Source organism: Aythya marila, assembly GCF_965140915.1.
Source record: "Aythya marila genome assembly, chromosome: 10".
Taxonomy (NCBI): Eukaryota; Metazoa; Chordata; class Aves; order Anseriformes; family Anatidae; genus Aythya; species Aythya marila.
The window spans coordinates 21,620,674-21,637,989 of record NC_139051.1 but is presented as its reverse complement, the minus strand read 5'-3'; the positions used below and the strand labels follow the sequence as shown (position 1 = coordinate 21,637,989).

The 17,316-nt window shown below is 42.2% G+C and overlaps 1 protein-coding gene across 1 annotated transcript in view; it reads left to right on the top strand.

Moving 5' to 3' along the window:
* ERC2 (ELKS/RAB6-interacting/CAST family member 2) overlaps positions 1-17,316 on the top strand; it is a gene marked incomplete at its 3' end in the record, with an annotated part of 410,931 nt that overhangs the window by 47,605 nt on the left and 346,010 nt on the right. The window contains exons 2-3 of the mRNA XM_082768536.1: positions 15,334-15,357; positions 15,981-16,397. Coding sequence (XP_082624662.1) covers positions 15,334-15,357; positions 15,981-16,397 — 441 coding nt within the window. The remainder of the gene's footprint in view (positions 1-15,333; positions 15,358-15,980; positions 16,398-17,316) is intronic.

Here is a 17,316-nt window from a genome sequence, read left to right as displayed (position 1 = left end):
TCATTGCAGAACTTTAATAATTCCTTTCTTTTGTTGTAGTTATGTAAATAGAATAGTCTCACAGCATGCGTACTTGGATACGAGAGCAGTTTGAGAAACAAGGAAGAACTACAATACAAGAGACTGTTGGCAGAAAAGTTAGTGCTATCAATTGAAAATTCAGCTCTATGGAATGCAGTTGGCATTCCAAATGTCCCTTAGTGCCTGTTTATTTAATTGCAGTTGGCACTGAGTGGCTCCCTGGAGGCTTCCAGTGACTTCACATGTTTGAACCACTACCAGATAGAAGACATAAGAATATAATAATATTCCAGCGTTGTAGTAATTAAGACTTGAGGTAAAAAGAATCCACCAACATACAATGAGAGAAAAGTTTATTAAAAAAAATCATAGCTGTAAATAATCTTTTGGTAGTTTAAAACTGGGTATTACTACCTTCAGATGGCCCCCTGTAGTGGTTTAATCTGAGATCTGTAGTCTTACCAGTAAATTTTCTTCTCGTGGACTAGGTTCAAAAATCACAGCATTAATTTGGTATTTTTTTTTTCCTGCAGAGATATGCAACAATTATAGCCATGTTTAAATACTGTAAGTCAGTAGTGCTTAGAACTTAAATTCCTGCATATTTAATTGGCGTTTAATTAGGTAGTCATTTGTGCAGTACTTTGTATTGAATGATGCTTAGGAAAAGATGGATGTAATTGTTTTTTGATGTATGTGGCTGTGTTTTATTTGCCATTCTTATTTCAGACTGAATGCTGTCCCATACAAAGACAAACCACGCGTCTGACTGTTGGTGTTTGCAGTGCTATTAGTCTGCTCACACTCAGCATTCATTGATTACCCAGCAGTAGAATAACCAGGGGAGTGAAAAAATTGCTAGCTAACAAATACTGTGGTTCTGGATCAGAATGTGGAACAAAGAGCCAGGGTTAGCTTGATTAGTTGGTAAGTGCTAACTGTCGGTCAGCAATTGGTGGGTCTTAAAAAAATTTCCATGGGGATGAAAAAATCAACCCACATTCTTTCACTGTAGCCTTATGAATCATGGTTTTGAGGGGGAAAGTAGTTATATTTTATTAATGAAGGTGCCTCAGCCTATGCATTAAATGCTTTAAACCTAAAGCAAAGTTCCAGAATAGTGATGCTCTGATGTAAGGTTGAACAGCACTGCGAGAATCCCCTTGCATGCATGCATACAGAGCCTCCCGCAATCATCTACTCTTGAATTATGGGGAGAAAATTGCTTTCTCCTTCAAGAAAAGACTTGGTTAAGCTGTTAATTTTATTTTGCCATACTTACATCTTTGTATTCTTATATAACGGCAAGTTATTGGAGGTGTTATTTCTGTTATGAACAGTCACGATCGTTTTCCTTCGTGTTTTTGTGCTTGTCAGTAGCGCTCTGCCATAATCCGTAAATGTGCTCTTTGTGCCATCTTGTGGCCAAATGTCGCAAGTGCAGATCTCTACTTAGGAATGTACTGGATTCATTTAGGCCATAAATGAGAGGACCTTGCTAATAAATCTGACAAGGCTATAGATTTAACAAAGCTAATTGCAAAATCAGTCTTCCAACTTCTGAAAGCCTACTTTTGTGAACGGCGTAGACCTGTTGTGAGGCGTAGACCTCACTATCCACGAAGAACTGGTTGGTGACCTGGTACGGCACTTGGATGTGCACAAGTCGATGGGGCCGGATGGGATCCACCAGAGGGTACTGAGAGAACTGGCAGAGGAGCTGGCCAAGCCGCTTTCCATCATTTAACAACAGTCCTGGCTATCGGGGTAGGTCCCAGTTGACTGGCGGCTAGCAAACGTGACGCCCATCTACAAGAAGGGCCAGAGGACTGACCCGGGAAACTATAGGCCTGTCAGTTTGACCTCAGTACCAGGGAAGCTCATGGAGCAGATCCTCCTGAGAGTCATCACGCAGCACTTGCAGGGCAAGTAGGCGATCAGGCCCAGTCAGCATGGGTTTATGAAAGGCAGGTCCTGCTTGACAAACCTGATCTCCTTCTATGGCAAAGTGACGCTCTGGGTGGATGAGGGAAAGGCTGTGGATGTGGTCTACCTTGACTTCAGCAAGGCTTTTGACACCGTCTCCCACAGCATTCTCCTCAAGAAACTGGCTGCTCTTGGCTTGGACTGGCGTACGCTTTGTTGGGTTAGAAACTGTCTGGATAGCCAGGCCCAAAGAGTCGTGGTAAATGGAGCCAAGTCCAGTTGGAGGCCAGTCACTAGTGGCGTCCCCCAGGGCTCGGTGCTTGGGCCGGTCCTCTTTAATATCTTTGTCGATGATCTGGATGAGGGGATCGAGTGCACCCTCAGTAAGTCTGCAGATGACACCAAGTTAGGTGTGTGTGTCGATCTGCTTGAGGGTAAGAAGGCTCTGCAGGAGGATCTGGATAGGCTGCACTGATGGGCTGAGGTCAACTGTATGAGGTTCAACAAGGCCAAGTGCCTGGTCCTGCACCTGGGGCGCAATAACCCCAAGCAGAGCTACAGGCTGGGAGATGAGTGGTTGGAAAGCTGCCAGGCAGAGAAGGACCTGGGAGTGATGGTTGATAGTTAGCTGAATATGAGCCAGCAGTGTGCTCAGGTGGCCAAGAAGGCCAACAGCATCCTGGCTTGCATAAGAAACAGTGTGGCCAGCAGGGCTAGGGAGGTGATTGTCCCCCTGTTCTCGGCTCTGGTGAGGCCGCACCTCGAGTACTGTGTTCAGTTTTGGGCCCCTCGCTGCAAGAAGGACATGGAGGTGCTTGAGCAGGTCCAGAGAAGGGCGACGAAGCTGGTGAGGGGCCTGGAGAACAAGTCCTATGAGGAGCAGCTGAGGGAGCTGGGCTTGTTCAGCCTGGAGAAAAGGAGGCTCAGGGGTGACCTTATCGCTCTCTATAGGTACCTCAAAGGAGGCTGTAGCGATGTGGGGGTTGGTCTCTTCTCCCACGTGCCTGGTGACAGGACGAGGGGGAATGGGCTAAAGGTGCGTCAGGGGAGTTTTAGGTTGGATCTTAGGAAGAACTTCTTTACCGAAAGGGTTGTGAGGCATTGGAACAGGCTGCCCAGGGAAGTGGTGGAGTCACCATCCCTGGAAGTCTTCAAAAGACGTTTAGATGTAGAGCTTAGGGATATGGTTTAGTGGGGACTGTTAGTGTTAGGTCAGAGGTTGGACTCGATGATCTCGAGGTCTCTTCCAACCTAGAAATTCTGTGACTCTGTGATTCTATTGAACCAAAAATGTTGTCTCCTTAATGATTTCAAATTCCTGCTGATCTGCACTTCTTCAGTAACTCAGGACAAAATGTCTTTCCAGATGGTTGTCTTGCTTTGTGATGCATCATTTTTCTCTGTTGGTTCGACTGAAAACTGTTTTGATTGGAACTACTCAAAATCTGTATATTGATTATTTTTTTTATTATTATTTTTTCCCCTTAACTGTAGCAGAACACACAGTTCTAAATCTCCTTTTCAAATTGTTTCAATGGGATTTGATTAAGTATTATGGTTAATCAACTCTCAGTATTATTCCTGATAGAGAAAATAGTGGTGAGGGGTTGAAATTGGAACCTGATTTATTGCCTTTTTTAAAATTATTTTTATTTCTGGCTGAGCTTGAAATTGAAATTGTCATATGAATAACTTATATTCATATGATTTTTCTAATGTGTACATTAACAATAAGGAATTAGAAAGTTTCCAAATCAATAGGTAGAGAAGATAGGAAGGTTGTACATGATGTTAAGGTGCCCAGTTTCCTACAGCTTTCTGTTATGATGTGTTTGGTTGTCTTTTATGTTGATGAAAGTTTCCTACCTAGAAACTTTAAGGATAAATTTCACGCACATATTAAAAATGTGTTTGCATCTGAGTGCTGAGACTTTGACTAGTCTTTACACTCTTGCATTCTATGGTTTTAGTTCTGTCTTTCAACCTGGTGTAATTTACTGGCATCTGTTTTTGAGGAATTGACAAGCTATAGCAGGCTGTTGCATTTCCCTGTGTTTTTTTGGTCAGTTATTTACACAGAATATTGAATTACAGTATGTATTGCATTAATAACCTGAAAAAAAAAACATGCTGTATATTACAGAACTTATTCTTCAGATGTAATGTAACTCACATCACATCACTCAATGTTTTGTCCATTACTACATACCAACAATGGCAACCATCTCTATTTCAGTCTCTTATGATCATATTGTTGGATACACCCAATAGTTAGACATGTAAATATTTTTTTCTATGCCTTTTTCTCTTTGATAACTTTAGTAGAACCTGTGCTGCAGCCACAGAAATTCCTGCCCTCAGGGCGTGGGTTTTTCTCTTTGTTTTAGAAGTGAAATATTTACTGCTATGGAGACAGATTGCAAAATAAGGAGAGGGAGCCCAGTTCACTTGATTTTAACTAGGAAAAAGATTCTTTTTATTTTTTTCATAGCTAACAGGGAGCATTCTGCCAGAAGCCCCTAAACTTAATAGCAAAAGGTCAGGCAGATAAAAGCAGGAACTGAAGATTAAGTAACACAGATTTTTTAGTTTTTGCAATGTGAGCTTGTTTATTATCAAAACTTTTCTTTTGTAAGTGATTTCTTGACTCAGTGCCTGAAAGAAAGGTCCTTTAATGTAGCTGCTCTTGAGAAATAAGGAACTAGTGGTCCTTTTTAGCATCCAAGATGTTTTCTGTGCTCTTTTTTGAGTGAGTCAGCGAGCTGGACAATGTGTTCCACTGGAAAACTAGATGGAGGAAGTCAGTTACTTGCCGAGTGATTTTTGGCTTATCTTTTTTTTTTTTTTTTTTAAAGCTGCGAGTCAAAAGACAATGAATTCTTGACTTACTATGCCCCATTAAGTGAAGTTTGTACAATCTGTTCCTATTAAACCTGTATTAGTAAATATAATTTAATGGCTGTATCAGAAAGAAGGCGAGTACAATTACCCAGACTTTCAGATAGGTGTATTTCATTTGTACAGGACCACAGGAAAAAAGAATAGACTCAACTCCCTGTAAAAGTCCAATTCTAATTTCACTCCTGCCTTTCAAGTGAATATTCTCAATGCATGTTTTTGGTTTTAATTTCTGGCACCACTGTGACTATCGCTAAACGTAATTTCTTCTCAAGCAGGCATAACAGCAAATTATACTGTTAGTCTGCTCTTTTATTTTCTAAATTATCTTTCATTATTTCTTCTGTAACACACTGCTCCACTTTCAGTCTTCAGCGTGAGGCTCCATCATTGAAATGTGACAAACTACTTAAAGCTTTTTATAAGCTGCATCTAAACCAATTTGTATTTTTACTTTAGTCATGTTACTGAAACAAGTATGAGTATTAGGCTTGGAAATATACCTAAACATTGTTGAAGGCAACCATGCAAATCCTCATTTTCTCATGTGAGAGAAAAACAAGAAGAGAATTGGAGATACTTTCCTCATCAATATAAATTAAGAAATTGATTCTCCTATGCACATCCATCGAATATTTGGATGCTGGAATGTTAAATATCTCTGAAGGATCAATTAACAAGAATTTTGCTTGAATGACACACCACTGACAAAAACAGACAAAAGGAGAAGAAAGATGCCATGTCTGAAGATTCAGATCACATACGAAAAGGCACTTTTAGCATTAAAATTACTGGAGGTGCTACAAACATGAGACAACTTCTGCACAACACAGTTTGCTGGTACCATGTATTTCAAAAGGGCAAATTTTTGTTTATTAGCTTTCCTTAATTTTTCTTTCTTCATGCTTTTAAATTTGGTTTCTTGTGAAATCTGATAAAGCTTGCCCTTAATACTGTACCTTGTGGGCTAAATAAGGATCCTTGTTGTGTGTTAGACATCTGCATTTCTTAATACAGATGTTATATTTAATCTGTCCTGAACTATCAGGCTTCATGACTATTCAGTCAGCTTCTCTGGTCATCTCCTGCAAATACTTCTGTGACAAATTAGACAGGAATTAAAGAATTACCAAAGAACTTGAGATTATTATACAAAAACCATCTCCATGTGTAACTAAGGGGTAAGTGTAGGCTAAAATGTGTTAGTATTGCAAATTTCAGAATAGGTTTGCACTTAAGGCACAATCTGTAAGGGTTTCTTTCTCCTTTCCTATTGCTTGCTATTGGCTGTGTTTTTTTTATTTCCTTTGCTGTTTGACTTAAGTAGGCCTGTGATTACGGTTATACTTTGCCATTGTGCAAAATGTTAATTCTGCAAATGAAAAGTATTTTGTCTTTATAGATATCAACTGTACTACAATCCATCTGTAAAGTATCAAAAAATCACTTGTTAATTTGGAGAAAAACTAACCACATGTCCAAAATTTCTCGCCCTACAATCTTTTTCTCCTTTCTTCCACTACATTTCTCCATCATAGCCAATGCTGTCTGTGGTGATTTTATTTCACAACTTTCAAGTTCCCCTTGCCTCTAAAATCCAGCTTACTTCCCTCTCCTCCTCCCCCCGAAGAAAGCTAGCTGAATACCATTTGTTGAATAATTTATTTAGTGTAGGATTTCTAATATTTATCAAATACTGCTATCAGGTTTCCAACCACCTTAAACTAATGTCCAATGGTCTTATATTTGTGCAGATATAGCACGTTTTACACTTATCAATGGAAATTCACTTATGTTGTACTTTGCGTAAAGTAGTAAATATTTTAAAAGCAAAAGTTCAGTACAACTTTTGCTCAATCCTTTTATCCAAGAAATTTTGAATTAATGTGTATGTTTTCTCCTATTGATAAAATTCACGTCAATGGCCAAATCCTGTAGCCTGTAATCATAAGAATCAGAATGCCAAGAGAAAGGGCTTTTAGAAATGTAAGAAGCCAAGCAAAGCCTTGAGAATAATCTGCAAAGATACATGTTCTCAAAAATCCCTGTGTTAATTTATATAGTTACTAAAAAGAGCTTTTTAAAAAGCATGTATGTTATTAGTATCAGAGCTAAATACAAAGTCTTGTATTTGGATGATCATTATTGGTACTATTGCAACTTTTAAACAGTCCCATTATGTTGTCATGCCAAGAATGTGGCCTCTGCTTTTCCATCTTCTTCCCTTTGGGAAAATAATGAGGGGTGGTGAGAGAAGAGGGGCAATTAAGGTAAAGGCACCCAAGTCCAGTAAGGTACCTACAGTTCTTTTTAAATGGAGCACCAAAATAGCAACTCATTCTGGATGGCTACAGAAATAGCTGTTCCACCTGCACTGGATGTTGTTGACATTGCCCCCTTTAGCCCTAGTGCCAGAGTCGTTTGGAGAAGCTGGCAAAGAACACCCTCAGACGTTTCCAAACATCAGTGATTCCTGTCTGAGGAATAAACTTGTTAGATTATCTCTATGTTACAGGAATCTACTAGCAAATTGCTAATGGTACACTTGCCGAGGCGATTGGCTCCGGGGCAGATGCGTTCTGCAGCGGAGCGGGGATCGGACAGGCAGGGCTAATTTTTCCGGCACCGAGCCCACTCGAGGGAGCCGCCAGGACCCGGCAGCCCTCGCGAGGGAGGTAAACGAAGCCAGAAGGAGGCGTAGGCGGAGCCAGCAGCGCCCCCTCCCCGGCCGTTCATAAGCTGCCCCTAGGGAGCGCGAGCGACCATGAGCGCGGTGACCAGGACGGGAAAACAGGGCGTGGCGCGTCAGAAGGGAGTGGCGCGGCAGTTCGCTCAGGCAGGGCGAGTAGGAAGGGCAGAGCGCTCCCCCCCGCCCATATGAACACCTCTAACGGCGGTCTGCTGCTAGCTCAGCTGCAATGGTGTACACCAGGAACAGTGTGCTCTCCAGGAAGTCTGTACACACCCAGACCGACTGCCCGCTCAAAACTGGGGCAGTTCAAGTCTCCAGGTGCAAGGGAGTGCCTGAGCCTGTTGCTACCACCTGCGGGGGGCAGAGAGACTGTGTGTGTGAGGTGTGAGCAGGTGGATGATCTGGTCTGCCTCGTGGCAGAACTCAAGGAGGAGGTCGAGAGGTTGAGGGATATCACAGAGTGTGAGTGCGAGATAGATTTATGGAGCCACTCCCTGCGTGGCCCGAAGGACAGGCACCGGGGTGAGACACCCCAAATGGGGGTGGACCCCCTGTCCTGTTGCTGTCAGGCAGAGGCAGGGGACCTAGGAGTAGAGGAGGAATGGAAACAGGTCCCTGCTTGACATCGCAGGTGATGCCCTCCCCCATCGCTCCACCTTCCCAGGTGCCCTTACGCAACAGGTTTGAGGCCCTGGAGATTGAGAGGCCGGTAGCTGAGGAAGAGGTAGTAAGTCTGCCCAGGAGGATGCATAGGGTGAGGAAGTCGACTCCATGCCTCAGGACTGCCTCCACCAGGACAGAAAGAAGGGTGATTGTTGTGGGTGACTCCCTTCTCAGGGGAACAGAGGGACCTATTTGTTGGCCTGACCCTACCTGTAGGGAAGTCTGCTGCCTCGCTGGGGCCAGGGTCAGGGACATTGCCAGAAGGCTTCCCAACCTGGTTCGCCCCTCTGACTATTACCCTCTTTTAATAGTCCTGGCTGGCAGTGATGACGTTGAAGAGAGAAGCCTGAAGACCATCAAATGGGACTTCAGGGAACTGGGACAGTTAGTGGATGGAGCAGGAGTGCAGGTGGTGTTTTTGTCCATCCCTACGGTGGCAGGGAGGGGTACAGAGAGGACACGGAAAGCCCACCTGATAAACCCGTGGCTCAGAGGCTGGTGCCAACACAGAAATTTTGTTCTTTTTTTGACCATGGGGCGCTTTACTCGGCACCTAGCCTGATGGCCACAGACGGGTCCCTATCTTTTAGGGGAAAATGGATCCTGGGCCAGGAGCTGGCAGGGCTCGTTGAGAGGGCTTTAAACTAGGTGAGAAGGGGGACAGGGCTGAAACAAGGCTTGTTAGAGCTGTGCCAGGGGTAACAATGACAAGGCTGGGCTGGGAGAGAAGGCAATGGCCCAACTGAAGCGCATCTACACTAATGCACGCAGCATGGGTAACAAACAGGAGGAGCTGGAAGCCATCATGCGGCAGGCAGGCTATGACTTGGTTGCCATCACAGAAACGTGGTGGGACCACTCTCATGACTGGAGTGCTGCAATGTCTGGCTAGAGGCTCTTCAGAAGGGACAGGCAGCATGGAAGGGGTGGTGGTGAGGCTCGCTATATCAGAAAGAGTTTTGATGTCATGGAACTTGAGGCTGGGAATGATAAGGTTGAGTCCCTATGGGTTAGGATCAGTGGGAAGGCCAAAAAAGCAAGCATCCTGGTGGGGATCTGTTATACACCGCTGAACCAGGATGAGGAGACTGATGAAGAGTTCTACAGGCAGCTGACAAAAGGTGCGAAATTGTCAGGGCTTGTTCTTGTGGGGGACTACAACTTCCCAGATATATCCTGGAAGCACAACACAGCCCAGAGAAAGCAGTCTAGGAGGTTTCTGCAGAGCATGGAAGATAACTTCCTGACGCAGCTGGTTAGTGAGCCTACCAGGGGAGGTGCTCCGCTAGACCTGCTGTTCACAAACAGAGAAGGACTGGTGGGAGATGTGGTGGTTGGAAACTGTCTTGGGCAGAGTAACCATGAAATGGTAGAGTTCTCCATTCTTGGAGAAGCCAGGAAGGGGACGAGTAAAACCGCTGTATTGGACTTCTGGAGGGCCAACTTTGAACTGTTCAGGACACTGGTTGGCAGTGTCCTCTGGGAGGCAGTTCTGAAGGGCAGAGGGGTCCAGAAAGGCTGGGCAGTCTTCAAGAAGGAAATCTTAATGACGCAGGAGCGGTCTGTCCCCACGTGCCCAAAGATGACCTGGTGCGGAAGAAGACCAGCCTGGCTGAACAGAGAATTGTGGCTTGAGTTTAGCAGGAAAAAGAGGGTTTATAATCTTTGGAAAAGAGGGCGGGCCACTCGGGAGGACTATAAGGATGTTGCGAGGCAGTGCAGGGACAAAATTAGAAAGGCCAAAGCTCATCTGGAGCTCAATCTGGTGACTGCCATTAAAGACAACAAAAAATGTTTTTACAAATACATTAATGCAAAATGGAGGACTAAGGAGAATCTCTATCCTTTACTGGATGCGTGGGGGAACTTAGTTACAAGAGATGAGGAAAAGGCTGAGGTGCTTAATGCCTTCTTTGCCTCGGTCTTTAGCGGCAAGACCAGTTGCTCTCTGGATACCCAGTACCCTGAGCTGGTGGAAGGGGATGGGGAGCAGAACGTGGCCCTCACTATCCATGAAGAAATGGTTGGTGACCTGCTACAGCACTTGGATATACGCAAGTCGATGGGGCCAGATGGGATCCACCAGAGGGTATTAAGAGAACTGGCAGAGGAGCTGGCCAAGCCACTGTCTATCATTTATCAGCAGTCCTGGCTATCGGGGGAGGTTGCAGTTGACTGGCGGCTAGCAGACGTGACGCCCATCTACAAGAAGGGCTGGAGGGCAGACACGGAGAACTATAGGCCTGTCAGTTTGACCTCAGTACCAGGGAAGCTCATGGAGCAGATCCTCTTGAGAGTCATCACGCAGCATTTGCAGGGCAAGCAGGCGATCAGGCCCAGTCAGCATGGGTTTATGAAAGGCAGGTCCTGCTTGACAAACCTGATCTCCTTCTATGACAAAGTGATGCGCTGGGTGGATGAGGGAAAGGCTGTGGATATGGTCTACCTTAACTTCAGCAAGGCTTTTGACACCGTTTCCCACAGCATTCTCCTCAAGAAACTGGCTGCTCTTGGCTTGGACTGGCGTACGCTTTGTTGGGTTAGAAACTGTCTGGATAGCCAGGCCCAAAGAGTCGTGGTAAATGGAGTCAAATCCAGCTGGAGTCTGGTCATTAGTGGCGCTCCCCAGGGTTTGGTACTGGGACCAGTTCTCTTTAATATCTTCATTGATGATCTGGATGAGGGGATCGAGTGCACCCTCAGTAAGTCTGCAGATGACACCAAGTTAGGTGTGTGTGTCGATCTGCTTGAGGGTAAGAAGGCTCTGCAGGAGGATCTGGATAGGCTGCACTGATGGGCTGAGGTCAACTGTATGAGGTTCAACAAGGCCAAGTGCCTGGTCCTGCACCTGGGGCGCAATAACCCCAAGCAGAGCTACAGGCTGGGAGATGAGTGATTGGAAAGCTGCCAGGCAGAGAAGGACCTGTGAGTATTGGTTGATAGTTGGCTGAATATGAGCCAGCAGTGTGCTCAGGTGGCCAAGAAGGCCAACAGCATCCTGGCTTGTATAAGAAGCAGCAAGGCCAGCTTGTATCAGAAGCAGCATGCTTGTATCAGAAGCAGCATGGCCAGCAGGTCTAGGGAAGTGATTGTCCCCCTGTACTCGGCTCTGGTGAGGCCGCACCTCGAGTACTGTGTTCAGTTTTGGGCCCCTCGCTGCAAGAAGGACATGGAGGTGCTCGAGCGAGTCCAGAGAAGGGCGACGAAGTTTGTGAGGGGTCTGGAGAACAAGTCTTATGAGGAGCGGCTGAGGGAGCTGAGTTTGTTCAGCCTGGAGAAGAGGAGGCTCAGGAGCGAGCTTTCTGTAAGTACATTAAAGGAGGCTGTAATAAGGTGGGGGTTGGTCTATTCTTGCATGTGCCTGGTGACAGGATGAGGGGGAATGGGCTAAAGTTGTGTCAGGGGTGTTCTAGGTTGGATGTTAGGAAGAACTTTACTGAGAGGGTTGTTAGGTATTGGAATGGGCTGCCCAGGGAAGTTGTTGAGTCACCATCACTGGAAGTCTTTAAAAGACGTTCATATGTTGAACTTAGCCATATGGTTTAGTGGAGGACTGGTTAGTGTTAGGTCAGAGGTTGGACTCGATGATCTTGAGGTCTCTTGCAACTTAGACAATTCTGTGATTCTGTGAAATCAATTCTTTGATGAAAACCTGTGCCTGCTTCCTTGCTGCCCCAAATCTTTCAGGCTGGCTTTCCCACTTAGGACAGCTCCAGCTAGGATTCCTTTTTTACTTGACCTTATACAGGGTTTGTTGCTCCCTTCCAAGTTAGGAGCAGGCTTTTTTTGTTAAATGACAATAGAGTGCACTCTTCAACATGTACTTTGCTTTGGGTGACACGTGGTGTTGCAAATAGGAGAAACCATGCACTTCCATAGGTGGATTAATAATTTTACCTCAATATCCTTATGATATCCTTCTCCTTCGATGTTCACCACATACCTAAGGCTTTGGGGTGCTCTGGAAATGCTGCTGTGCACGGCCCAAGGTGGGCTGTGGCAGGGCAGTTCTCTGCAGGCAATTTGTTAGTGAATAGGCAGGTGGCAGAGACCAGAGGAACTTCCATGGGTAAAGCATGAGCCAGAAGCCAGGTGGGGCCATTAATTCCTCTTCCCTTTGTAGTTCTGTTTCAATTTCTGGGGGGGTCAATTTGAAAACCTGCTCTGTGCCTAGTTCACAAAGTTGTGGGAAGTTCCTGGGCAGTGCCATGGATTGTCTCTTGGAGCCAGGCCATAGGGAGAGGCTGCCAAAGTTCTGAGAGAACTGTTTATATAATCCCTGGAAATTGGCATGGAAAGCATTCTGTAAGTTCTGGTCAGCTGGTCTGTTTTTAATAGAAATTATGAAAAAGAAAGATTTAGTGTGTCTTTTTAAATCCCACTAAGTTCTGTCTGCGTAATGACAGCAGCGTGACAGAGATTCACAGCACTCCCACATTCCTCCCCTGCTACAATTAATATGCTGCTTCTTGCCACCCTCACAACATGTGTTCTTGCCTTTTCTGAGCTAGCTGCTGCTATGGGAGGCTGTGCCAGCAGAAGTCTAAATCTGGTCCATCGTGTTCAAAGAGTTCTAAGTCTTGAAGGGGTACAAAAATGGATTATGTCAAGGTAGCAGCAGCAGCCTGCCACAGTTGAGGCTGTTAGTTTCATGTATTTGCATCCATAATTAGTGTTGTGCTCAGCAGCAAGCGTGTTTGTGGGCAGAATGTGAGAGCCCCGTACATAGGTGGCTGTGGGACAGAGGGAGGCTGTGACTGGCTTGTCTTGCCAGAATTGCTGTTTGAGTTGGGCATTCTCATCATTTGTGGGTTGATCTAACGCTTCGGCCTTTTAGAGTTTGCATTCAGAAGGGCTGTCTGTTAGCAATGTGTATGTTAAGTTTGCTTTTGTTTCTGTTTTAAAGCATTTAAAATATTTTACAAACGAGTTTCCCTTTGCTTAGCTAAATTATTCTAGATACTGCATAGATACAGCTTGACTGCAGAAAAACATTTATAAATAGTGTTTAGCATCAAGTAATAAGTATTGTCTAATTTATTTGAAAGACCTATTTTAAATCATTCAGATTGGAGGAAAAAATATCTTTTATTGTGAATATTTCTAGACTATAATAGTAGTTACTGAACATTTCTGTTGCTTAGTAGCAAAATAATTTTGGAGTGCAGAGGATTTATTTCATGATGCTTATGCGAAGTCTGGGATTGGTCCTCTGGTTATATATGTATTACTTCAGGCAGTTTTTCTTTTTGAAAAAATGGAAAGATATGAGCTTCAATCTTCAGACAGATAAATGCCTCTGGGCTGAAAGTCTAGCTGATACAGTGACCCAACTGAAAATTAAGTAAAAGAGATGTTTATTTTAAAATGTTGAATTGTATTTTGTTTGATCAAAAGGAAACATTTAACTTAAAAAAAATAATCTAGCTCAGTTTATTTTTAAATTACTTAAAAAATACAAAAAAGTTTAAAAGCTGAAATATTCAATTTGAAGAAGCCAACAAAAATATTTATTTTTCTCTCATTTGGAGCATGTCAAAGGGGCTGTTTGTCAAGCTTGAAGCCAATTTATGAGTAGTCTAAATGAGTATATGTTTTTTTTTTTTTTTCTAGAATTATTAATCTAAAATTTTTGTTCCTCTCCAACTGCCAGTTTTACAAAGCTACAAAGGAATTGGATCAGAATGTCTGTATTCTCTGAAGTGAAATTTCCTTTATTTTGGAGTCATTGCATAACCACTGTGTTGACTGGTGGAGACCATCTACAAAAAATATGACTTTATATGGGGAAAAGCATTTGAAAAGAAATGGTTTTGGTTTTGTTTACTTTGCAACATCTGTCTCTCTGCCATTGCCTTGTTGTTGGCTTTGTTAATTCGCTCATTCATAGTAGTCATTGAACATTATTTCCGTACTTTTTGGATTCATTTGCATTTATACACTGAATTTCTGTGCTAAAATTGTCATAACGGGGTCATAAGTTTTACATTAGTAGGTTTAAAAATTGCTACATCAAGAGGAGTTTTGAAAGAAAGCTTATTGGGAGATTTTATGTAAATAATTAAAAAGATGCTGAGACTTGAAGAAATTGAAAGAATTAAGTATCATTGCCGTTCAGTAAAAGCAAGGCAGTAAGTGTGTAGCCTACATTTGAATGCTCCTGAGCGTGTGCCTAATGAGATGCAAATATTAAGAGATTTAACCTCTCAACACTTATAAAAATACTGTCATTTAATAATAGAACAGATTCAACGTAGAGAATTCCACTACAGGTAATGCTTCTCCATTTGAAATAACTGATAAAAACTGTGATTTCAAAACATTATTTTAAGTTTTACATTTTTCTTTCAGCTTAAATTCAGGTTTTTGTTACATACTGACACCTCTAGATAAAATTGTGCTAAATGTGAAGGTAGCCTCAAATGAACTAAAGAAGCCTCCCATACTGAGTTAATGTGTTAATGAATTATTAATTGTTTTATTGGAGTGTGGAGCTGAAGAATATTCATTAATGTCAAAAAGTCTGGTGCCATGCATTAAGTCATCTAAATCATACTGACAGAATTCCTACATGTAAGGGTCTTCTGGCACAGCACACTTAGCTATTGGGGAACTTGTATTTCTGTATATTCAGTATGCTGGGTAGAGGAATGAATAGAGGAAAAAATAAGAAAAACATTTTCAGACATGCAACATGATATTCTAATAATTTAGGATAATTATCTATACCCCAATCTTAATATGGGAAAAATCATTTTCAATTTTGATTGCATTGATTAAGGAGTGCAAGATTTATCAGTTTTACTCAGATATAATACAAATATTTTAGGACAAGTTACTGTGTTTTGAAAAGCTTAGTGGAAAAGAATAGTAAGTTGAAATAGGAATATTATTATTCATTATGGGATTAATTATTTTTGACACTTTGTCACATCTATTTAAATGAAGTCTGTCTTTAGCTTAGGTATTGTATATTGTGAGGTTGTTGGTGCTGTTTTGTATAACTCAATAAAATTATCTTTTCTGTTGGAGGTATTTTTTGTTGAATTCAGTTCTTTCTGTTGAATCTCCTTTGCTTGCATCTGGCCTTTATGTTGATTTTGCTTCATTTTTTCGTTTGCCATGCTGTTCAGTTTTTGGATGCCAGGAGAACAAAGGTTTGTCTATTATTCGCAGTCAATTTTTTTCAAAATTCAATATTTATTGTGTATTTTTGTTTGCTTGTTAGAGATGCAGTAATCCTGTTTACTAAACATGTTCATAGCTTTAGTTTCCAAAAAGAAAAAAAACAAAAAAACAACCAACCAACCAAATGCCCTCCCTCCTCTAGCTTCCTGCCAAGCTCCCTTCAATTACAGTGAGTGCTTTGATTGACTTCATAACTCAACTGCTGAGCACCCTGCAGGGTAGAATCACCTTTAGTCTATGAAGTAATTTAGAAAACATGGAATACTGAGTCTTCCAGCTTTATAGGTACATCTTGACTGTACTAATGGATGTGTCACTGCCTAGTGTTTGGGTTTGTTGGTTTGCCTTCTTTGCTCTTCATTTTATATGTAGCTGACACTGTGTGTGTGTTTTCATTTACTTTTCTAGAAGCACTTGAAAAAATATAAGTATAAACATCGTCACATGGATTTGCTATTTTATAAGGTCATTTATTATAGTTTCATCAATTCTAAAGAATTTTTGTAACAGCATACAACAAAAGTTTAATCAAAGACTAATCCTGCATTTGGATCATAAATTGATTTTTTTTTTTTTTTTTCATTTATTGCAGCATCTGCAAATGACAATCCAGGCACTTCAAGATGAGCTTAGAACCCAGAGAGACCTTAATCATCTTCTGCAGCAAGAAAGTGGAAACCGAGGGGCTGAGCATTTTACCATTGAGCTCACAGAGGAGAATTTTCGAAGGCTTCAAGCAGAACATGACAGACAAGCTAAAGAGCTTTTCCTATTAAGAAAAACTCTAGAAGAAATGGAGCTTAGGATTGAAACACAAAAGCAAACACTAAATGCTAGAGATGAATCAATAAAAAAGCTTCTGGAAATGTTGCAAAGTAAAGGTTTGCCATCTAAAGGAATGGAAGATGACAATGAGAGAACTCGAAGGATTGCAGAAGCTGAATCTCAGGTTAATCATTTAGAAGTGATATTAGACCAAAAGGAGAAGGAAAACATACATCTTAGAGAGGTAAGGAAAACTCATTATTTGTTAATTTAAAAGATACTGCCAAAGTGCTTGCTGCAGTTTTAGAAATATATTTTCAAGTGTCTGAGTATCTTCTGCTTTCAGTGTTTCTTTAGAAAAAAAGAAGGATACATTTGTTTTAAATCAAAAATAAACACAAAGCAGGACTAAGAGATTGTGGAAGAAAAGTGTCACTTGAGGCTTATTGTCTTTGTTGATCTTTGCATACATTCTGGCTTATTGCATTTTGACAAATCAAAATTTGACAAACCAAGATGATTAGAACTACTGAAGAGAGAATGAACACCTCTTACTGTTATAAATTAAATAGTCAAAGGTGCACGCTACTTTTTTGTTTTATACCCGTTGTATTTGAAATCAGTGTTTTAAAATGTTTTGCCTTCCATAGCCAGAAGCCTTTGTTTATTTCTAATGCATTTTCATGTGTGGTATACAATTTTGGGGGATATATGTTGCATAACGTTGCCATATTGAAGCACTGGGGTGATGGTTGTGCTGCGCTTTGATAGATTTGCGCCCAAGCCCTCCTACACCAGCTGCCCACATCACTTGCTGATGAATTTTGGGACTGGATTTGTGATAATTGAATTAGGACAACTGAAGGAAATCTTACCCACTGTCAAGCCTGTGTGTCCCTCTGCATCCCAACAGCTTACATGACCAGTGTCAGGGAAACGAGGCCGTGAGTCTTTCGGAGAGAGATCCTGATGCTTCCTGCTGAGAAGGGCAATAGTTTCAGAGAGACCGAGTACAAGCTACCCACAGTAAAGGGGAATCAGGACCTACAGCTCTGTTTCCTTAGAAGTTCAGAACAGTGTAGTCTGATGTGAACTTCTAGTCTGGTAAAAAACACTAATTTCCTGATATATCAAAACATGAATAAAATTAGTACAAGAACATA